This window comes from Anneissia japonica, unplaced genomic scaffold, assembly GCF_011630105.1.
Source record: "Anneissia japonica isolate Jap-2015-1 unplaced genomic scaffold, ASM1163010v1 scaffold287869_len1821871_cov162, whole genome shotgun sequence".
Classification (NCBI taxonomy): Eukaryota; Metazoa; Echinodermata; class Crinoidea; order Comatulida; family Comatulidae; genus Anneissia; species Anneissia japonica.
The window spans coordinates 975,599-1,000,801 of NW_022741034.1; the positions used below are offsets into that span (position 1 = coordinate 975,599).

General features: G+C 33.5%; 1 protein-coding gene across 1 annotated transcript in view; it reads right to left on the bottom strand.

The window, feature by feature from the left end:
- The window catches only part of LOC117118465 (ubiquitin carboxyl-terminal hydrolase 7-like), a 35,825-nt gene that overhangs the window by 3,422 nt on the left and 7,200 nt on the right, over positions 1-25,203 (bottom strand). Inside the window, exons 2-31 of the mRNA XM_033263053.1 lie at positions 24,868-25,047; positions 20,617-20,719; positions 19,325-19,417; positions 18,440-18,513; positions 16,929-16,993; positions 15,880-15,968; positions 15,224-15,332; positions 14,535-14,665; positions 13,847-13,901; positions 12,811-12,891; positions 12,212-12,302; positions 11,569-11,651; positions 10,950-11,059; positions 10,399-10,552; positions 10,151-10,295; positions 9,637-9,706; positions 8,657-8,788; positions 8,381-8,543; positions 7,578-7,767; positions 6,736-6,803; positions 6,150-6,250; positions 5,434-5,587; positions 4,890-4,957; positions 3,571-3,679; positions 3,026-3,103; positions 2,363-2,469; positions 1,677-1,776; positions 1,141-1,329; positions 600-648; positions 180-227 (exon numbers count right to left, since the gene is read on the bottom strand). Of these exons, the coding sequence (XP_033118944.1) occupies positions 180-227; positions 600-648; positions 1,141-1,329; positions 1,677-1,776; positions 2,363-2,469; positions 3,026-3,103; positions 3,571-3,679; positions 4,890-4,957; positions 5,434-5,587; positions 6,150-6,250; positions 6,736-6,803; positions 7,578-7,767; positions 8,381-8,543; positions 8,657-8,788; positions 9,637-9,706; positions 10,151-10,295; positions 10,399-10,552; positions 10,950-11,059; positions 11,569-11,651; positions 12,212-12,302; positions 12,811-12,891; positions 13,847-13,901; positions 14,535-14,665; positions 15,224-15,332; positions 15,880-15,968; positions 16,929-16,993; positions 18,440-18,513; positions 19,325-19,417; positions 20,617-20,719; positions 24,868-25,047 (3,189 nt within the window). The remainder of the gene's footprint in view (positions 1-179; positions 228-599; positions 649-1,140; positions 1,330-1,676; positions 1,777-2,362; positions 2,470-3,025; positions 3,104-3,570; positions 3,680-4,889; positions 4,958-5,433; positions 5,588-6,149; positions 6,251-6,735; positions 6,804-7,577; positions 7,768-8,380; positions 8,544-8,656; positions 8,789-9,636; positions 9,707-10,150; positions 10,296-10,398; positions 10,553-10,949; positions 11,060-11,568; positions 11,652-12,211; positions 12,303-12,810; positions 12,892-13,846; positions 13,902-14,534; positions 14,666-15,223; positions 15,333-15,879; positions 15,969-16,928; positions 16,994-18,439; positions 18,514-19,324; positions 19,418-20,616; positions 20,720-24,867; positions 25,048-25,203) is intronic.

Genomic DNA, 25,203 nt, shown 5'->3' on the forward strand with positions numbered 1-25,203 from the left:
GACAACCTCAGCCCCACTATGTTTGGGCACTATGGTAAGAACAATTATGATTATGGCAAACTTGAATATAATTTCATCTTTTCCCCCCATTTTTTTTTATAATTCTGAAACATATAGGGGAAAGGCAGTCCGGATGGGTCTCCTTAAATCCTCCACCGATATTGTTATTAAATATTTACCTCCAACTGTTTGTGGCATAAAGTCCTTTATTGACACTCTGTATTCACCTGTAAGAAAAAAAAATTCATAGATTGATCTACTAGACAAGCAAAATGATTAATATCATGTAAATACTGAATTTTATGATTTATCTATTCATAAATATATTACTGTCTCATGACCTGATGTTACATCATTTTTTTTGTTGTCTCAATTTTAACAAATCAATTTGCATAAAATTTTAAAATATATTGTACACCTTCCCATCTACCAGTCTGCATTGTGACTGATTGTGATACAAAATTTGGATATTTATTTATTCTCAAGATATCTGCATAAACATAAATTTTTATGTTATACTAATTATTAGCACTCTAATCTAATTGTTTCTGCTTTTGCTATGTTCACCATGTACACCATTGTATCAAGTTAATACTTACCCTCTGTTATATAGTTTGCCCTACCCATTACAACAATAGCAAACTTGACCTAAAAATATAACGAAATCGTAATTATTGAAATATCAATCAAATTAACAAATTAAAGTAAAAAGAACAAACAACAAACAATAACAAAATTAAAGAACAAGAACAAATTTGCACACAGTAATAATTGAAAGTGATGTTTTATTTTTACCGTAAACGATAGAAATATTTGCACACGGTACCATTTAACAGAAAGAAGTTAGATTAATGTTTGCACACAGTACCACCATATTAAATATGCATGATTTACAGGGTTTGCACACGGTACCAATTTAATTAATGGTTTTACTGTAAACAAGAGAAATCTTTGCACACGGTACCAATTAACAGAAAGGGGTTAACAGTAAACAAGAGCAGTGTTTGCACACGGTACAAATTTAAGTAATGGTTTTACTGTGAACAAGATGAATCTTTGCACATGGTACGGGTTTTTACAATGAACAGAGTAATGTTTGCACACAGTACCAATGGCCTATAATCAAATGACAATCGTTACCTTTTCAAGTTCTTTTTCTGAGATATCTAATTGCTGCTTGATTCGTTCACGAACATCTGTGAAAGGTTCACCATCTTGGACCCTAATTAGAAACGGAACACCAAACATGGAGAAGACTTCTTTCTGAAAGTGTGCAACACAGAGCAGCAGCTCAGTCTCATTTAAGTCCAGCTGATCCTCAGGAATTTCCTATAAAAATAACAACAGAATTTTATAACAGAAATATATTATTTAAAAATATCTACAGAAGAAAAAAATGTTTATCAAAATCGTATTTTCCCGCATATAAAATTGCATTCATTCAAACAATACAACAGTTAGTAACTTCATTTCAGTAATAAATTTGCATGTTACAGACAATCTGCACATAAGACGTACATGATTTAAACATAAACAAATGTGTATGTGTTGGGGGTATAACACGACCCTCTGTTTTTCAATCGTAATTTGCTATTTAAAGCCTTGTACTATACGCAAAAACATACGGTATACCAAAATAAATAGATATAATTATACGCAAGCTCGGCCAGACATACCTCTATCCTGTAGGTTTTTGTGCCCGCTGGATTTAGACATTCCAGCAAGACATCTTCCTGTGGCACCTGATGAATTTTGTTACTAATAACTTCTAGAAGTCTAAAGCACAAAAATAGAAATATATTATATTAAAATATGACCATTATATATCATCAAACGTTAATTGTATATATAAAGATACATCACATTTCTTCCCTCACTTGCATTTCACTTCATTTCATTTCATTTATTTCTCTCAAAACATTGAAATGAAAGACAAGAACAAACAGACGCAATCAGAAAAAAAAAACAAGAGAGAGGAAAACCAAAAAGCGAACTTTTTCACAAGAGTGAGAATGATACAATGGTGGACATACCGAGTTGCCTACCTTGGCTAAGAACTTTATGTACACTTATCTCTCTCCAATCAGCAGTATAAATGTTTAAAAGGTAGGATGTATGGCAGTAAATGTATTTGTCTATTATATGCGGTATGTATTGTGGTACAAACTAGTAATAATCCCGAAGATTGGAGAAGTTAATGTTGAGCATCAGGAATTCAATGTATTGTAAGCGTTGTGATTCTTTATATTGTGAAAGGTACTAAATACTAAATACTATTATAATTATTATTATTATCATTACTGTTATAATAGAAAAGTATGACTATTTCTTATCGTGTCCACTCAAAAAACAAGTGACTAACCTTAATTTGCCAGAGCCATTGTGGCCTAGCGTGTGATGCTTCAGCGATTTGGCCTCCATCAGTAGACCCGCTACTGTGTCATCCTTATTAGGATAAAGGACCATCTCCTACAAAAACAGAATGATCTGGTAAATCACCATATTTGTATAAGAGTTACATGTAGCGACATTTCAATTTATTTATATGTGGAAAGTTTATTTTCCCCTTTTTTCTTACACGTATATGCGTACATAAATTTTTAAAAATGATGTTCAATAATTGAATTATATATAGCTATTAATTAACACACGCATATCACATGTGGGTAAAGTGTGGACCTGCAGTGATTTTTTGCGGCCCGCAAAAATGAATTAAAAGCCCTATGCGTGCAGCCCGCCAAAGGTCTTTGGCTAGAAAACACCTTGTTTTTTACAGCTAAACATTGATCATCTGTAAAAGGTAATATTAAAACTGAAAATAAAGCGGTATAAAAGCAGCGCATGAAAGGGTTTTAGAAACACACTGGAAACATCAGTTTGGGTGCGGCCCACCCCTGTTAAACTTTGGCCCTCCAAGCGACTTATATGCCCACCCCTGTATTACAAGCTACAATTAATATTCACTCTTAGATTCAAAAATATTAAAAGACTGATAAAGGTGGAAATTAAACAAACAAATACTAACCTCTTCTTTCAGTTTACTGCTGACCCATACACATCGAAATTGCTTTTTATTTTCAAGTTCATTGATTTTGATTGTCAACTTAAAAAAAATCAAAATAAATATTGTTAAACTGCTGGTGTCCAGAGGTATTGAACATAGAGGGGCAAAACAACGTTGCCAAGAGCCTGAGCCTAGGAAAGGGTAAATACTTCCTAGCTTCTGATTGTATGGAGACTTAAAGCCTTCACCAGACTATCACATTTTATTTGACATAAGCTTGCAACATGCCTAAATATGGTCATGATGACATCACATCATGACCATATATAGGCACATCATGACTATATATGGGCATACAACAGTTTTTTGTCAAAGAAAATTAGATAAGTGGACAGAACCTTAGATATAGGTAGTTGGGATGCTTTTCATAAAATACGTTTTGATTACAAATGTGCTGGAAACACAGTATTATTATTTTTTTTTAATTATATTGTTATTGTTAATGTTCTTTTTACATTCTAGTAATACTAAAAAAAAAACACTTCAAAACATTTGTAAGCACTCACCCTTTGATAATAGAGTTTCTTGATTCCTCTTGGCTTTAAAGGAAGTATGAGGTCACGTAGAGTACCTTCATAAGTGCAGCGAATGGGGTGTCCAGGACCATCACGATGCCTGTTAGGGGTAAATTACACAAAATATCAGCATTGATATTATTTATCTGTGAGTCAAACACTTGGATAAACACAATTGCTATTCTTCCTTAATTGAACCACCCCTCAAAAGTAATAGAACAGTCCGTAACAGTTAAGACGAACATCACTGAAATTCTAAGGATTGAAGCATATTTGAGCTGCAATAACGAGGCGATAATGAAATTGTATACTATGTAAAAATGATTTGATGTACATTGGAATGGCTTATCTCATCCAACTGCAATTGCACTGTAATTTTTATGAGATCTTTAGTTGAAAGAAACTGTGCTGGAATTGAACTAAGATCCCCAAAACCCCCATGATTCAACACAAAATACAAACCACAAGGTAGCTACACAGTACTTAGCAACAGATCTTTGATGTTTTCTGCAAGTAGGATATGCTGCTCCCTGCAGAACTGGACTATGAAGGTAGTTCTGCAACTGAAGTACAGAGGTTTCTGCAACCATTCTATGCAGCTCTATACAACTGAGCTACATAGCGCTCTGGAGTCATGAAGCTCTTTACAGCTCAGCTATGTAGCTCCCTGCAACTGAGCTACATAGCTCTCTGGAACTTTATAGCTCTTGCAACTGAACTGGGCAGCTATTCAACCGAGTTATAAAGCTGTTTACAGCTCAGCTATGCAGCTACCTGCAACTGAGATACATAGCTCTCTGCAACTGACCTGGGCAGTTACATGCAACTGAGTTATGAAGCTGTTTACAGGTAAGATATGCAGCTTCCTACAACTGAGCTACATTGCTCTCTGGAGTTCCATAGCTCCTGCAACTGAACTGGGCAGCAATTTGCAACCGAGTTATTAAGCTGTTTATGGCTGAATCCCTGCAACTGAGCTACATAGCTCTCTGAAGCTCCACTTCTGCAGCTGTGCAGCTATTTGCAACTAAGTTACAAAGCTGTTAACGGCTGAGCTATGCAGCTCCCTGCAACTGAGCTCCATAGCTCCCTGCAACTGAGATAGGCAGCTATTTGTAACTAAGATACTAAACTGTTAATGGCTGAGCTATGCAGCTCCCTGCAACTGAGCTGGGCAGCTATTTGCAACTAAGTTACTAAACTGTTAACGGCTGAGCTATGCAGCTCTCTGCAAACGAGCTTCATAGCTCCCTGCAACTGAGCTGGGCAGCTATTTACATGCGATTAAGACTTGTGAGTTCATGACTTACGTCTGTGCTTTGAAGAACTGCAGCAGCATGGGGTCTGTATCTAATTTGGCAGCAACAGCTTTGGCTATCTGTCAAATGCAAACCATAAACATCAACAATTTAGTATCAAATTAAAGAGTAGCAACTTCTATATAGATTACAATTTAAATTTTGTTTGCAGAAATCTTTAATACAAAAGAAAAACAAAATTCAAATAAATGAAGATGATGATAAAGATAATAAAGATTATGAAAATGCATTGATGATGCTGGCACTGATGATGATGATGAAGATGGGTTAATGATGGTAGAGGTGATGATGATTTACATGGTTGTTGATGAAGAATGATCATGAGGTAGATAATGATGTTGTTGATGTTAAACAATGATGAGCTTTAAAATGATGACAATGATGATGATGTGATAATTAAAGATGATGGTGTTGGTGATGGTGTTAATAATTAAGTTTGTGATGATAATGACAAACAAAGATAATGGTGGTGGTGGTGGTAATGATGCATACAGAGAAAAAGACGCAAATGTAAGCAGATGGACAACTGACTGACCTGGAAATAGTTCATCTTGACAGATAACGTTATTGTAAATCCAGGATCATTTAAGTTTGTCTTATCACAGAACACAACCTCTATTCGGTAGTAAAGGTCACGGAAATATTCCTTGGCTGTTGCCAGCTCATACTGATCATTGTCCGAGTCATCCCTATGACAACAAAAACAATAGCTTAAATAGAGGAAGATCAATTAAGTAACTAATGAAATAGAATTATAAGTTTATATATTATATAGATATTAAATAAGGGGATGCGAGCCATCTAGAATCAATATTTTTATTATTATTTATTCAGGCAAAATATGCAGTATACAAAATACATTACAATTCAATAAATCAAACAAACAACATTAATAATTACATTAAATAAACCATAGATAGTCATTAGCTGCTAGGAAAGCACAAAGCAGCCAAAATAGGCGTGTACTTCCAAATAATAACTACTATTATACAAATATAAATAACATACATAAATATGAATGACTAAAGCATTGCATTATTATATTAAGCCTATAATTTACACATGTTGATGTTAATAATAACTTAAATATTAAATTTGTTATACATAATTATATTAGCAAATATTTATAAAATAGAACAAATTATATTTTAATATTCATTCACTTTGAAAAACGTTGGTTTTTTGATGAGTATACTAGTATTAAGTAAGAACATGTATATGTAATTCTGAAGATACATTGTAGTCGTTTACCTTTGAAATACTAAGATATCTCCATCCATGAGTTCATCCAATGCTTTGTCTAACTGTAGCCTCAAATCTTGTATCTTTTCTGTTAAGTTTGGCTTCACTTCCTGAAAAATAAAAACCAAGGAAAATAGTCCACTACAATGGATACAAGTAATAATGGATGAGAAATAGAGTTAAACTATTGTTATAGAAATGCATTGCCGTTGTGACAAATTTACTGCTCTAAAATTGTTGAACCACGCTACTGTTGTGGAATAAATACATAAGGCAGGTATCCCTAATTAAAAACCCCTCCAAGACCACTTTGTCTCATATTTACAAATGTCTTAACCTTTATTATTCTAGAGACCAAAGCTGCTCAAAACCATAGAAACACCAGTCCCAATTAGCGGTATTTAATTGGAGGGAAACCTGTATTAAATTACAGCCCCAAAAAAGAAGCATAGAAGTGCTGTTCTAACATTTTTTTAATAGATCTATTGGCCTAACATTAAACACATAAATATATACATAAATTGCCTATTCCAATGTAACAATATCTAATGCTCTGGTTCACATCACCTATCTTCTATGAATACATATTGCTTACCTCGTAAATTATTAGAGAAGTTCCTTCTGGAAAACCCCCTCTTTCACACAAAGTTGGTATAAGTTCATCTGTAGATTTAAAAATCACAGGAACAAAATTAGTATGACTATCAGATTGAGAAGGTCTGTGGCTACAATAAAGACTAAATATTGGTTTACTTCCCAAAACCATTGGAGCCATGTTGTAATCATTTTAGTAATGAAATTATTGTAGTAGATATATGAGGCATGTTGTGGCAACAAAATGGTTAAGTTGTTGCACAGGCCAGTATTGAGTAAATGAGCTATAAAATATAGCAGCTGAAAAAAACTGCCATAAAAATAATTTTTTTTTCCACTATTGTTCAACAGTTTAATGTCTAATAAATCATGTCCCAAAGTCTGAGTTTTGGAAGAGGTCATCAAATTGTTTATTCAACGTTATTTTGATCGTTAATTCTATTAAACAATGTATGCACAAATAACATTGGAAGGCAATTACTCAAAATAATTTTTATCTTGATTATGAGTGCTGTACTTTTCACTTCCCAATAACTAAGACTTGAAATGTCCAATTTCAATGAATGACCCCTCATTTGAAAGATTACATACTCAAGTATCTAAAAATACCAATAACGTAAATTTCAATTTTTGATACAACATGCCTCATATTTTGTTGTGCGAAGGATATATATTGACTTACATATTTAACAATGTGGAATGCCAGCAATATCTGACAGTCGGAATATTAAGCCCTGTCAGACTATCAAATTACATTTGACCAAAACACATGTTACATGCCTAAATATGGTCATGATGACATCACATCCTGACCATATATAGGCATATGGTCATAGAACTTACATATCTTCTGTGTGATAGACACGGCAATGTGTCCGCAGTACGAGATCGTTTTAGTCTTTGGGTCGTACTTCTTGAGGAAGAGAAGGACGTCGCTATCTTTGTCAAATTGTGGTAGCGCAGCTTGCTGTTCGGGATCTGCCGTTTCTAAAAATACTAACCAATTCGGATCATTTTCGGCAATGTCATGCACCTACGGAAAACAGAATACCTCCAAAAATTACTAAAGAGTTCAGAGTAAGTCACATTCTATCAGATTTTTGGCAATAAGAATTATATAACATTACTGTCTATAGCATGTCTCATCACACTCAGTGGAGGCACCAGTAGGGCGGCTGGGGGAATTTTCCTCGTCGGACAGGCCTGGACCACCCTGTCGTCCAACGCAACGACTAGGTCTTAGAATAAAAAATGAAAATACTAATAAATTGCCTATCCAAATAACCTTATCTTGATTGCTAATCCGTAATATTGTGGTCTAAAAGCACGCTTTAGCACATAAGCCATAAAAACTCTCCCTATGAATCCTACTCGAGATTTTATATTCTGGGCCGTAGAATGAGGCTCTAGTCAGCCCCTTGGTTTGACCCCTCCTAAACATAACAGACCCCTTGCCGGTACATTTCTGGCGCCAACGTTGATTCGATTTTGATGAAGTAGAGTATAGGCAGACTGCAAATGTTTTAACGGGTGTGTTATATTCAAGCTAAAATACATTTTTACGTCTAAAATATAAAATTCTTATGCTTTCTGTCTGTTATCAATAGAAAATTCCTGGCAATAAGGTGCACAACAAAATAACTCACCGTTTTTTCTGCGTCTTCAACTTCTAACGTTGTCGGCCTGTATGTCTGATTTGTTCTGTAGCTGATTGGCCAAATCCGCATATTATCTACTGGGTAACCATAGGCGTCTGCTAGAAGCTCCATGACTCCGGCAAGATTCAAGTCTTTCCGAATACGAAAATCCCTGAAAATTGATAAAATTAATTATTTTTTATCACACTCTGAATAGGTTACATTTTCAAGTTTATACTCAATTTTTTTAAAGTTTATTTACTATTAAAAGTATCAGTGGTTTACCTAGATTTAATCTTCTCGGAGTCAAAGAGGTCGTTTCCTTGGTGACCATAGAATTGGTCCTCTGTGTAAACTCGTAGCAGCATGTATAAATGTGCTTCTGATTTGTCCTTCCTTCGTTGTATCTCTAATTTCCTTTAAAAATTACAAATACATAGTTTACATTTTACGTAATATATTTGACCATCAACAAGCGAAATTACTATAGTTTGCAAAGAGTCGGGTAAAGCCATTCTTACCACTACTGACTTCATATTTTTTATTTTATTTTTTTAAAATATCAATTTGATCTTTTATTTAAATAGCGCATTTCATTTTTAATACAACGCCCTCTATTTGCCTGGTCATAGGCCAATTCATAGTAAGTAGTGCGCATGCCCATATTAAGGTCAATTGACATAAATAAATATACACACAACATAGGTCAATTTATTTTTATTTATTTATTATGTCAACTGTGAGGTCTCACTACTAAATGAGACTCATGGTCAGAAAATTAAAAAAATTGACTTTTGTAAAAATTTGACTTGGACCTATTTTGGTGAATATTTCAATATGATTTCACCAACGATGCGTCTCATTTTGTAGAGAGACCTCACAATTGACCTTGGATATAGGCATGCGCAGTTCAAATTACAAATTGGATTATTGGAGAAAACAAAATGTGCAACCTCTTTTACTGTCTGGGGAGTACTCCTAATTATGTATATAATAATTAGCACTACTAATCCTAGTTATATATGTAATCAGCATATAACTAATTTCATTCCAAATGATTCACCTACGAACCATGACCCGGTATCCTTTTACACTCCTGATTGGAGACAGGCAAATGTAAATAAAATGTGTTACCCAAGGTCACAAACTATGTGAACAGCATTGGATTCGAGCCTACAACATTTTGATTGCAAGCACAGCGCAATACCTCTCTGCCACATACTCCCACTCTGTTTTGTCTTATATTTTATTGTTTGCTGGATTACCTTTCTTCTTGTATCCTTTTTTGTAATGTGTCTGGTATATCTTCATCTGTCACTGGTTGAAGAATGTCATCTGGAGATTCAAACATTAATCATCAATAGAAAGTCAACAACAGTTAAGTGACTTACTGTGAGCATAAAGTCAAAATGCTGGGTCCTCAAACAAGTCTAGCATACAGCATAGGTATTACAAAGTAGCCTGGCCTAGCAAGGAGAAGGTAGCAAATACAAGGTAGCCCAGGACTTGGGCTAGCCAACATTTTTATGTTGAATTTCAAAGAAAATCTATTTCATATTCGGCTTATTAACTTTCAGATTTGTTATGGGAGGCAAACATATTTCTGTTCGAAAAGAGGTGGGCTTACATCTAAGTGGTGCATTCTTTAAAAAATTTAGAAATTGGGCCCCTTTATATGGGGAGGGGGGTAAGCATATTCTTTTTTTATATTGCATCATCTTGTGTATCATTTGATATATATTGATTAGATCAGCTAGTTCCTATAGCACTTGGACATACCTAAACAACTGTCTCTTATATACACTAACATGTAAGCATTTGTACAATGTCGAACTGAAAGGTCGTCGTCATTCCCTCCAAAGTTGTTATCGATGGCTTCCTGCCTGGTACATCGGGACACCACATCATCGTCAAACTTGCACCACTGAATATGAAAAAAAGTTTGATGTAATCATACGAGAATCAATTATAAAATAGAAAAATTTTTATAATCTTTCTAGACTTTCAATCAATTAATCAATGCTCACCTTTCCATCTCCTTTGGGGTTAATGAAGACTACATAATGTCCACCGTGATTGTCGCCGCTATGAACAAGAACGGCATGCAATGTATACGTTGAAGGCGTTTCTTCTGGATCGCTCAAAAATGGCGTTAGATCTAACTTGAACGGAAATTCATACCTGGAAGGCAAAAACAAATTAATAATTTCAATAATCCTCTATCACGACCCACTATTAACTCATCAATTCTACAACACGTGTGGGCATAAAAATTGGTCGGAGGGCCAAAGTGAATTTTTTATTTAACACAGAGGGCTCACCAAAAACCAAAAACTTCAAAGCACTACTTTTACACCACTGTATTCTCAGTTTTAATGTTACTTTTTAGATATAATCAGTGTCGAGCCGTAAAAAACAAGGTGTTTTCTAGCTAATGTTGCTTAGCGGGCCGCACACATAGGGTTTTCAATTTATTTCCGCGGACCACAAAAAAATTGCTATTGGACACATGCGGCCCATCTGTGGTTTACTATATCAAATTTTAAGTGCTTTACACTATCAAATTTTATGTGCTTACCTGTCATTGATTTTAACATTGGAATCTGTATGAGGGTCGTACTGGAACCGCATGAGTTGTAAATGAAGTACTGGTGGTAATAAAGAGAACAGGACACCTTTCACAGCCTCCTGTAATTATAAACATAACCTTCAAATAATTTCATTAGGTTACCAAATTATGAAGAAAGGTTAAATTCATGAATTGAAACCAATAAATAAATAAATAAGATCGAAATGTCACAAGTATGTATTTATTTATTGGTTTCAATACATGAATTCACCTTGCTCCAGAACAATAACTGTAAATAGATGAGAAACATGAGAACAGAATACCCTACCCAGAATTAGATAGTAAAACATATTATAATGTTAACCCTTAACCTTTGATGAGTCGCATCAAGTGATAAGTATACCTTGATAAGAATTTATTTCACTTTTAGTACTTGTCCCATGGATTATACCTAGTCAATGCAACCGGAAGACACAATACACTACATGCCATAATATCCTACTAGGTACACAAGCAAAATACCCAGTGAGTGTTTTGAACCCCGAACCTCAAGGCTGGAAGTCCAACATTCAATACCCACAGCTTCCACTGATCGTGATAATGATTATGATGAATGACACATTATTACCTGAAGACCATATTCCCCCGCATCGTACTTGTTTTCTCCCTCCATATTCTCTTTGGCAATGTAATCATGAAATGATTCATATACTAGAAAAAAGTTTGAAAAGTTCAGAATAATAATCAAACAATACAAATAATAATGATGATAAAGCAATACCAATTATTAAAGTAATATCATTAATAATCATACTCATACAATATGTAAATAAATAATTTATTTTATATTTTATTTAATTCTGGTATAAGAACATAGAGCAGTAAGAGAATGGAACAACTGAATTTACAATAAGAAACAAAACACAAGACACAAAACTTCAAATATTATTTTTAAAAAAAATACAATAAAAAATTCACAATTCAATTACAATTGAATTTTAAAAGGAGAAAAAATACAATATAAAATTTATAAAAATAGAATAGATATAAAAAAAATAAACTACTAAGAATACAAAAGATCATATTTTATATTATATATGTACAAAATTGTCAATTCCATTACATTAATTACCAATAATGTTTATAAAAATTTTTACTTCCAAAATTATTAAAATTATCAAATAATTATATATTACAAGTACAAGATTTAAAAAAAAATTACATTAATGACAAAGTATAATTTGATTATTGCAGTAAAAAAAAGTTGTTACCATCTTTCATGCCTTTGATATTCATCTGGATATCATAAAAGGATTCTATCCTGGTAGACACGTAGTCAACATGTTTGCACATGATATAGGACTAAAAGAAATACAAAGAATAATACATTAATTCTATATTGATTTCTACATTTAATGACTAAATATTGTAAGTAGGTCTACCGTTAATGCTTGTATTTGTATATACTAGCTTATGCAATAAATAGCCTGTGATGGCTGATTAAGCAAATAATTAAAATCACAGTGTACAAATCAAATCAAAATCAAATCATCCTGTGTACAGTGAGTAGTGATGGTGGCATGGTCACACCAGAAGTGTTCAAAACTACATTTGTGCAAATGTTTTTGCCATTATTTTGTTTGGTCTAATATAAAGAAATTTACATATATATTACATTTCAGCTATTTAGTAATTAATCTTTCTGGTCTTTACTAAAAACTAAGATAACACAAATATGTTTTTTTACATTGAGAAGAAAGAACCAACAAAGTAAACAAATGCTTCAAGAAGTAGATTGCTGTTTAAATATTATAATTATTTATATACTACAAAAAACAAATATCAATATAATAAACTTGAGTGAACTTACAGACATTCTTCCTTCAAAGAGTTTTGGCATCACACCTTCTACACACGTTCCCTTCATCTTGGATTCCATATTATCTAACAGCTGTAAAACAATGGCAACAACACATAACTGACAAGTTCCCATGAAAACTGGACACAGTGGGAAAATCCCTTTATAAAGCCCAGTCTAGACTATCAGATAACTATAATATGGGCATACAACAGTATTTTATGGTCATGATGACATCACACCATGACCATATATAGCCACATTATGACTATATATGGGCATACAACATATATATAATAACCTTTGGAATGTTATCAAACTTATTAAGAAACGTACAAAAATAGAATAAAAATGTTCAGGAGTAGTAAACAAATGACAAAGACAAAGGGAATAGAGTACTACAGTGTTACGTCACGATACCATGTGATACTACTCTGTTGCTATCGTTGCAACAAGGATTCAACCGGATGCCAATTTCTTCACTGACAAACCATTGATCCCAATTTCTAACGTAATTATTAAGATGTTGCATCTTACTTTTTCTTTGTAAATTTTAATTGATTATTAAATGTGTGTTCGATAACTAATATAATGCAAGCTTTTGTGTTTTTAGTACATTTTGATGGTAAAATATTAGATTTTAAAATGCATATTCCAGAAAGCCTATGAAGTCAGTCGTTAATGAACAGTAAACTAACGTCAGTTGACAAGGAGTATAGGAATACTTTTGGTTTGAATCACACCAAGAATAACCCACTAAAGCTCGATAACTTGTTTCAAGTGGGGTCCTTCTGGTGGTGGATTGGACAGTACACCAACAATAGAAGTAGGGCAGCAAATGGTACTTAATAATTTGTAAATAATAACTTTCAATATTCCTATTACATATTTTTGTTTCTTCAATTGGTACTGGGGAGTCCCAGACAGATGAGCATTGTTCACTTTTTGAGCAATCCTATGAGGTACTGCTGAGGTGTGTAATTATTATTGTATATTTTGGATAAAATTGTAAACTTGAAATGGTTGAAATAAATTATATTAAACTTACCACTCTACACAGTTCCTGAACATCATGTTGCATGAAGGAATCTAATGTTTCCCAACTGAAATATAACAACAAAAAAATATCTAAAATAGCATAGCAAACCTTCATTCTTAATGTACATAAATTGGCATTTTGAGTTGATAATGAATCAAAACATGTCTTTCACAGTCGTACAGTGCCATTTCTGGCCATCCAGAAGTCCCTAAAAAAATCTCATTTGGGAGGGGGACATCCCCTCCCAAAACCTCCCCCTCCTCAGACAGACAAGCTCAAGCTCCCCTGTCGGATAGCTTAGCCCCCAGAAAATGTATCCTAGAGCGGCCACTACATGCTGCATGTACAAAATCTACTATTTCATCTACACATACAATGACCATGTCTAGAATAAAGTAATCAATCATTACTGTTACATCTGTGAATGTATGTCTAATACTTATGCTGTAAATACTAATTAATACAAATTAAACTAATATTTATTTTATTATACTAATATTTATTTAACTATTCATAATTGATTTTCATAATAGCTATTAATTATATATTATGTGTTTCTGTACTATAGATTATATATTACTAACTTTTTCAATGCCAGTGGAGAATTGACAGTAAAATTTCATTGAATCCTGAACAGCTGCTAGCTACTGATGTAAATTAAACAAGGTGAATGCCGTTTACCCTTCCTCATACTTACCCAAAAGACTTTGTAAGTTTCTTTGTGGCTACTGCCTTGTCACTGTACTGCAACTCATAAAACACTCTTTGCATTGCTAATGGTACACTCTTGGAACAGTCATCACTCTCTGTTGGCATTAGGTACACTGCCTATAGAAAACAATCAATCAATCCATCATTTAATCTATCAATCATTTGCAAGTTAATAAAAATGCTGTGTGACTTTTGGAAATACAACATATGGTAATTTAGTAAATTACCATATAGAAGACTATTGTTCTTTTATATCCCCCACCCCCCACTTAATCCTCTTTCCATCTATTCGCATTCAAAATATTCTTCTACCACCCACACTAGGGCATCATACATTCTCAGCACAACCTTTAAGACAACATTATACAATGTAGTGGGTATGCTTGAACCTTTGATGACCCCTCAAAGTGATCAGATTTAAAATTATGGCTTCAGGTCCATTGGCAGGCTAATTATCAAAAGATTATTAAGCAAATTACTGTATGAAAAGCAACAAACCAGGAAATACTTTTCTATTTAAATTAAAACTTCAGCAAAGGTCATGTTGGATGCCCCAAGGCTGTAAAACTGTAAACAGAGCACCTTTAAGCTTCAAGCATAATTTATCTATATCATATATTTCAAAGATAAACTGTACACCACAATGTTGAAGTGGTGGATTGAGTTTGTACTTACTTTTCTTAACTTATTTGTGAAGAAAAGCGCTTGTAGTAAAGAATTCATATAACAGGTAGCACCCTGGTTCTTTAAACCAACATAGCCTGTCAGCTTCTTGGAATCCCAGCTGAAAACAACCAAAAAGAACATACAGTACTTATCCCCAAAATTAGCAACACACACTTACTGTAAAGACCTTTTTTTTCGCGGCTCTTAAAATGATGCAGAAACCTACCATTATGTTCTTTTTGCCTATATTATATCTACATCTCCCAACTTTCATGGGTTTTTCTTGATTTTTTTTTAGCAACCTCCTACCCTCTTGATTTTTAGACTAGCTTAGGCAGGCCTATTTCAGCTACTCCAGTTTGCCTGTGCGGAGGCTTGACCAAGGTTTTTCAAGGCGATGTGTTGCTTTTAAAGGCACAAGTATCATTCAGAATTCTTCGCGATCGTTGTTTTATCGTGAAAATCATGAAGATCAAGGGCGCGTGAAAATAAAGCGCAACATAGTATATATTATTCTATACATTCTATAGCGGATTCTTATATAATAAAAAAAAATCCAAATGACAATGACTAGATGAGGAGCACATATTCAAATATTCAAGAAGCATGCTTGGGATGATGTGGATCAGTAGATGAAAATACGAATGAATGTTGCTGCGACCTACCTTACACCATGAGGAGCATCAGCGAACACTTTGACCTCTAGGTCGATAGAATCATCCACCACAAACCCCCTCTCTGGATCAAGCAAATCCTGTTAAATTATAAAAAAAAAAAAAAAAAAAAAAAAAAAAAAAACACAATTAGCAATAAAAAATAAATTGTATACTTGATATTCCACCTTAAGGTAGAAGTGGTTGGCACATCGGTTGTGGCTTGCTTATATTTTTCCTGGTTAATGCAGCCTTCAAGGATGCAAGCAACCTGAGCAGGAACTAACAACCATTCGATTTGAAACACAAACACAAAATCACATGATCCAATAATATGATTACCTCATTCCATCTCATTGTTTATATTGCATCAAGAAATTAAATTTCAATTTTGAAGAAAAACAATAACAAAATTATATTTATCATATCTTTTTTTTCCTTATATTTTATATGTTATTTTATATATTTTATAATATTGCTGGCCAGGGGTTTAGAGATGACCACTTGTTGTGTTGGGCTTTAGCCTATGTCATCTTTAGTCAGGCCCCTGGTCAGTATATATTGATATATATCGTGACGATTTTTAAATAAATAAATAAATGTGGAATAAATAAATGCGTATCCATATACAGTCAAATCTCCGAATTACGAACCTCACAAATACCAACTCTTGACATAAAAACTTCATTTAAAGCAAGATATATCAATCTTTTTCAGCCGATATATATTGCATTTTAATCTGTGCATGCTTGTTAAGGCGGCTAATGTGCAGAGGGAATACAGAATCTCACTTTTTGTTCATTGGGGGTGCTATTCCCACTAATTTGTGATCATTTTTGCTTTTAATAGTCATGTTTTCATTCAGAAATCACTTGAAATGAATACTTCACAGGAAGTACAGATAATTTTGGCTTCCGTACAGTATTACAAACTAACCTTAATATGTAGCATACCCACACCACAATACTATGAAAATTCAAACTCCCGGATTAAGAATTCTGTTTGGACAGAGGGGTACGTAATTAGGAGATGCTACTGTGTTTAGTAAAGGGTCAACCTACCTGCCATGAGATGAAATGTCCAAATCCCCAATCATTTTCCTTATTGTAGAAAACATGAGTGATTCCTGTGAAAATAAAGAAAAACAACATTGAGAAATTGAAATAAACTTGACTTATTATACTGTACACAATAATGACTTTAGATTAGATTAAACATAACATCGTAGTTCACCTTTTTAGGTTCATGTCTCAAAGTTTTTATGCTTTATTTATGTGATGATTTCTGACACCAATCAGAATATACAGATATGCCATTCTAGCCTTGTACGATTAATGGTACATAATTTCATACTCGCTCATTTAAAGCCTATCATATTAATGGATACACACAGAACTGACATAAAAAAAACTGACAGTAATCCAAACTAGACAGTCTCAATCATGGATAAATTACTTCCTTATAAATTGTTGTCATATGATTATCCATGTCTCAATTAATCATTGATGCATTAAACTGAAAGGTCCACTGATTAATCTCAGATAAAAAAAAGTACAATAGATACTCCAAATATGAAATGCATGCCATCGTGTTGGGATGCAATATATTAATTATGTCACCATCAGGTGCGAAATAAGAAAATTTATTCCTTGATGATGGCATAATTAATGTTGAAATATTGAATTCAAACACAATGGCGTGCATTTCAATAACTGGATACAAGTACTATGTATGTAAAACGATTTGCATTTAGGACTCAGTGTTAATCTGCTTCTATTTATCATATAATAATTGTAAAAGGTATAATCCTAACCAACCATGTGATCAAATGTGACTTGTGCACAATCAGACTCATTAAATATTCATAAGTCAAAATAAAAATGTTAATATTTTAGGACAAGTGTACAGAAAACTACAAAGATAAATGTCAAAAAGAAAGGTGTCTGTAGATTTCAAGTGGAAAAAAGGTAAAAAACTATAATTGGTGGTAGATAAGTATACGATACTTTTTATTTATAATTCTTTATTTATAATTCTGTAGTTTTCTCTTGCTTTTTATCTAAACAATTTTATGTTATGTTAATGTAAATTTCCTATTTTGATGTTGTAACATAATTCGTAATTTAGCCTTTTTGGCTGTCATGTTTTATGCTTTTTATGAATTTTTGAATTTTGAATAAAATACTATTATATATATACAGTACAGTATAATGAGACAGGTACAGTCCAATGAGACGGGAAGAGGTTGATATGATAAGATAGGCAGAAGAAAGAGTGGAAAATGAGAGCAAACCAAGAGGGAGACCCAGAAAGAGATGGATGGACTGCATCAGACACTAGAAGCCGTAATGGATCACACCAGATGGAGGACGATAATGAGACGACCCAACCCCCCATGAGGGGATTAAGGCGAAGACGATTACGACATACAGTAATACAAGACTTTTTCATCAAATTTTGATGCACCACATCACAAAGAATGGAAAGTTGTTTGTGGCCTCAGAGCTTTTAATTTAAATATATTAAGCATGTATGTACTTCTTTCAGAAACTTTTTATTTCATTTTGCTTACTTTTTACGTGATCTTCTTTGTCCTTCTTGTGGTTCTTCAGTATAAGGTCTGCAGCTGCATGACATGACCATTGTCTTAATTTTAAAGGGGAAAAAACATTGGTTACTACAATTAACTATTATGCAAGTGAAGAAAAGACTTAGGTCTAATTTCCATAAAAATCACTACACACTATCGCTGACTCCTTTGGTTACGCTGATTGGTCAGTTGAACCAGGGAGCATTTCCGATTGCGACAGCTATGGGACAGGGACAGCTACGCAGTGCAACGATTGCAGTAAAAAAAATGTAGCGACAGTGTAGAGATTGTATAGAAACCAGGCTTTAATAATAAATCAAGAGATATAAGTATATGATTGGTAAAAAGAAACTATTGGAGAGAAAAATGTACAAGTTGATGTTTAAATGTGACCTCTCAATATAAAATGATTTGTAATCAAGAGTAAATTCTCCAGTATGATTAAAATCGAAACAGTACTGGGTTTGGTCTATATGAGTTTGTGCTCCCATCAGATTATTCTATTCATAAGAGAAAGCATACCAGATGTTAGCGATAGTAGCCTAGGTCTAATCCCACTACTGTTTCTATTTTTATCACACAGGACATTTACTATTTGGAGAAAACATTTTAAGTATTGATAACGTGTGACCTCTTACTAAAAAAATATTTGTGTTACATTGTAAACCAAAAAAACGAAAATTAAAAAAAAAATAAATAAATAAATAAATTGTAAATTATACAACGCTCTTTATGATGCAGAAGTGGAGATATGGCCTTCAACATGTGCAACAAAAGAGCTTAAAGAAAAATAGCATAAAAGGTAACATCATTTAGTTGTTAAATAATAAAAAATAGAAACAACATGATTGATAAAATAAAACTTACGGGGAATCACAATCGGCGTTACACTGCAAGAAGAATCCCAGGCTCTTCGTTGTGCGCTCATTGTGGCTGGACCGAGGCATTGCCATAATTTTCCTACACAAATGAGGTAGGCAAGAAAGCTTTTTATAAACATAGTAAAAATACGGTTACATTTTGTTATAATATATTGCTGTGATAATCAATGTTGATAAATGTTAGTCAGGCTCTAGAGGAAAAACATTTTGATGTGTTGTGCAACTAAATTTTCTAAGACACAAAAAGCATATTTGACAAAAAAAAGTCGGGAACGGTTAATGAGATGCAGATTTTTTAATATTTAAAAACTTAGAAGAAAACGGTTGGTTACTCCCCCTTTTTTCCCCAATTTTTAAATATTCCAAAGTCTACTTCATGAATACCTGGATAAACCAACTAATTACCTATTCTTTCTCACACGAGAAACACAAGCGGCCAAGCACAAGCGGCTCTGCAACCATGCAACGTCCTCCTTCTTTTTCTGTATCTCATTAACCGTTCCCGACTTTTTTTTTTTTAAATAAGCGTTTTGTGTCTTAGAAAATCAGGTGTACAACATATCCAAAGATATTTTCCCTAAGGAACCTGACTTTAACATCCCAAGTTCTTCACCCTGTGATAGGCTAAGATATAGCACATAGCCAAATAAACCCCATACATCCACATGAAACAACTTGGAGTAATTAATTATTACTCAATTTTATTAGTAAAAAAAAAAACCATTACATTGCCTAGCTTGATAAAACCAAAATTTTGAATATTCTAGGGTTGGTGTTTCATATTTAGCAAAGATAATTTACTTTTACCCAAGAGGAGCCCTACATGTATGTTTAAATAGCCCACTTTTCAAGCTTAATTTAATCAATGTTAATACCTTAACGATAAGAATTCTGGCCATGTGGTTACAATTTTACCAAACAAAATACATGGGATGAGTGATGATTGGTAATGAAACCTAAAAATAGACCTGGGAACTGACTGATGACCCCACTTCCCAAACATCACTATGCCTGGGCATACAATATTATTTGGCCTTATTAAGGCAGCACCATTATAAGAAGAAATAGAAAAAGAAAACTTAAATGAGTAAAGCTTGTATTCCTTGGTAGGGATGCTTTAGTCTTCCTCAGGCAAGTTATAACAGATATCTGTGATTTTCCCATTATAATGACATGATTATGACTCAGATCACACCCTTATATGGGTAAATAAAAACCATACCATGGGCAAATAACATCCATATATGGGCAGATTACAGATGGAACTGGGGTACCTACCATGGCAGATTCCTGACGATAGTTGGTTGACTGAGAGCGGTCTCCTTCAGCTTGCTGATATTCTCTACCGTAAAACTGAATGTTGCCTGTGACCGACTCCCATCTATCAAAGACATAACAAGTAACATCCATCAGCAATGAATACATAAACAAATCAATAAGGCTACGTTCAGACTTGGATATAAGCCAGGCTTGAGTTAAGCCGGCTCAGCGTTAAGCCCAGCTTAACTTTGTCGGGCGTTCAGACTAGCAGGTTTAGCCAGGCGAGAATTTGCATAATATTAATAATGAACCGTAACCAGGAAACGTGTTTTAAAACATAGCTCGCGAAACGTACGCTCGCTCACAGCGTACGTAATTGAATGCTGATTGGTCATTTAGTCACCCGAAGTCAATGCAAGACCCCCGCAACGAAAAGCCCGGCTTAGAAAAGTTTTAACACGGTGGCGCGCCAGGCCTAGTTACTATAGGAACACAGCCCGGCTTGAGATAAGCCACTTAGTTCAGACTGGCAGGTGGATAAACTCGGTGAGTTTAGCCGGGTTTATCCACCTAGTCTGAACTAGGCCTAAATTTACTGTTCCTCATCATAATTAATTAATATTCAAAATAGATCCATTATCCGTAGAATAACAACAAAATCTGGAAGTTCTATAGCATACCGTTCATTTGTTAAAATTTCACAACAGGATTCCAATCCATTTGATATATTTTTTGCATGTTACATTTTTACTTTTTATTTTGATTTATAAAAATGTTTATTTTATATTTATATTAATTTTATTGCTTTATTTTGTTAAAGGAACATTCAGAGACAATTTTATAAATATTTATTTTTATTCCTGAATCGTAATGTACATATTTTTATATTGTATAAACTTATTATTCAAAAACCACTATAATTAATGTTACTCTGAATTATGAAAGTAAAAAAAAAATGGATTGATTCGTGACTATTAAGCAATAATTATAATTACCTTCTTGTCTATAAACTCAGAAAACTAACTACAATATGAAAACCAACAAAACGAAAGGAGTTTTGCCACCTAACTGGAAGTAATGAAAATAATTATATCATTATTGTATTTTGGGGTTCATCCATTTTTCATCATATTAAAAGACAATCTTTCCTTTGACCACCTTCTCTCCCCTCAAAGTATTATGATAAAAATGATTGTTGTCATATTGAGGTCATTATTTTTTCACTTTCATAAAGATAAACACTGTTGATCCAACTCCTTAGCATATGTTTTGTACTCTCATAAAAATTACAAAAAAAAAAAAATTAGATAAATGGATGACACATTACAGTAGGTTACTAATTTTCAAAGATTATGATTAGTTCTTCCATAAACTCCAAAACCTAGTAACCTAAATAACTATAAAAAAAATAAATTTAAGCACCTTTTCCTCTTTGTCATTGGATACAAAAATACAATGTGAAACCGCCTCCACTTCTCTAGGGATTATTTCTGGTTGCATGCATAATCAGCAATTTCAATCCAGAACCTTACACCTTCAACCAGGTACCAATTTATAATCCAGGATGAAGAGAGGCGAACATACAGTACCACCAAGAAATATTGAAATTTTATTTGCGCGCAGGCTTCGTAGATACATCGTAGCCTGATATAAAAAATCTAAGCAAGGCTACGCGAAGCGAACCTACGGAGCAAAAGCATGTTGTTTATTTGTATGTGCAGAAAGACTGCTGTAGCTTACTGGAATAAACAATGTATTGCTTGATAATTTGTGAATGACAAACACGAGTTTAGACCGTTAATTTAAAGTATGGAGCTTTTTTTCAATAAGAAAAACGTACACTTGACTTCATGGGAGTCTCCTCTTCCATTCGCTGTCCACGACAGGAACTTGTTTGTACTGCTGTAATATTTTTTTAATTAATTAGCCTAGGCCTATCTTATTTTTTATTTACAATTATTTTACCTCTTTTAAATGTCAAAAAATGATGTCCTCAATGACAATACACACATGTGAAAAGATTGTTCATCAAATAATATTTTGTAGTCTTGGATTTAGTAAGATAAATAATAAATATAAAGCAGAATTAACGTCCGTTGTTTGTAAAATTACCTAATGTCGCATGGAAAAACCCAATGGAAAATAAAACTTAGCCAGCATTAGACGTCAGAGTGCGCGCCAATCAGAACACAGTAAAGTGTGTTCAAGGTTAACCTCGTGGCAAATGTTGAAAAGCTGTGAGCAACAGTGAGTAAAAAATGAAGTAAATGCGGTCTAGCATGACTAGCCTTAATTCGGCAAGGTAGTGATTTCTATACTTCCATTACTGCTTCAAATTACGGTAAATAATAAACAACGTGATCTGTAGAAATCGTAATAATTTGTACATGATTTGTCATCAGTATTATTATTTAAAAGAAGAAAATTCCTACTACCAGAATAATAATATCAGATCAAAATTCACCGAATTGGAAAGTTTACCAGAATAATTACTGTCTGCTCTCCTTCTATATAGGGGAAAATGTAGGCCGTACGTAGGATCAAAATTCGATGCCTACTAGGTTACCTAGCTAGCGAACTAAACACAGTTTTAAAACATGATCGATCTAATAATAAGGTAGAATAACAAAACAATAAATTTCTAACATTGTTTATTAGTAAATTACAACATTGCTCATGTATTGAAAGCTGGTAAACTATATTTCAATATTGTTTACGCATTGTTTATCAGCCCGAAGATCCAGCCTACGATCATTGCAAAGCTAATTAAAATAACAATGACCTTCGTAGTGGTTCGTAGCTACGTTCAAAACGTACCTACAAGCAGATTACGAGAGGTTACGCGCAGATACGAAGCGATAATTTGTGTCTGTACTGTGAATGACTATAAAAATAATATAACACATCGCTTAAGATATTTTTTTTCTCTTTTTTTTTAAATCTAAGCACTTTTTCCTCTTTGTCATTGGATGCAAAAATACAATGTGAAACCTCCTCCGCTTCTCTAGGGATTATTTCTGGTTGCATGCATAATCAGCACTTTCAATTTCAATCCAAACTTTGCACCTTCGACCAGGTACCAATTTAAGATAAATTGTCTTCCCCACGGACTCAAGCAAAATATTATTATTATTATTATTATGACCAGTGTTGGTCTCAAACCTACAACTTTCAAAATGAAAACCTTTAGTTTAAGGTAAAATGTAATATAATTTGAAAATAAAAATAAAGGAAGTAAGTATCCACTCTTATATCAAATTCTTCTATATAAAACCAAAAATACTGTACACTGTCGATGTCACAATAATGCACTGTACAACTGGTTGTTTTCATGAAATTGACATAATACAGACAAATCTCTTCAAAAGATGTGGAGTATATTACAAAGCTTTATGCTTTACGTGCAATAGAATTAATAATAAAAAAAAAAAAACACACACACACATCAATGCTTCAGCGTATGCCAGTGTTCTCAAAACGCTGGTTAAATGTCAAGGTGTGATAGGGCCATGACAGGTCCAGTTTCATAGGTAACAGAATAGTCGAAACTTTTATGATTTGTATCGATACCGATTCCAACGCATACTAATTTAATCTCGTAATGTACAGCTTCTTTGTCATTGGATGCAAAAATACAATGTGAAACCTCCTCCACTTCTCTAGGGATTATTTCTGGTTGCATGCATAATCAGCACTTTCAATATCAATCCAAACTTTGCACCTTCGACCAGGTACCAATTTAAGATAAATTGTCTTCCCCACGGACTCAAGCAAAATATTATTATTATTATTAATGTGACCAGTGTTGGTCTCAAACCTACAACTTTCAAAATGAAAACCTTTAGTTTAAGGTAAAATGTAATATAATTTGAAAATAAAAATAAAGGAAGTAAGTATCCACTCTTATATCAAATTCTTCTATATAAAACCAAAAATACTGTACACTGTCGATGTCACAATAATGCACTGTACAACTGGTTGTTTTCATGAAATTGACATAATACAGACAAATCTCTTCAAAAGATGTGGAGTATATTACAAAGCTTTATGCTTTACGTGCAATAGAATTAATAATAAAAAAAAAAAAACACACACACACATCAATGCAACATATATTCCTGAATGCATTCTCAGATCATCATGTTAAATTGCTTTCTTATATTCACATTTGTGTTTTTGTGTCCATTTTTTCCTCCAATTTTACCATGTTGTATTTTTGACAATAATTTTATTTACACTGAACTTTGAGTGAGTAGAGTTGTAACTGACCTTGTTCTAACCACTCTTCATCAGGGTCTGGATTTTCATCCTGTGCGTCCATTGCCATGTCGCCATTCACAACCGCACTGTTGTCATCTTCTTTGCCGCCTTTTGCCGGTGACCTATTGCCTACATCAGGCGAGTCGTGATTTGACGAGACCAACTCCGGCTGAAGTTCTACGCCTGGTGCTAATGTATAAACAAACAATAATTCAGTTAAATATAGTGCTTGGCGATCAAATGCAAAAAAAATCATTTAGAATATGTATGCCTGCAAGGTAATATATTTCGCATTCTTTACGGCTTTGATTCAACAGTGCTTTATCAATTTCTGGGAAACCTTCT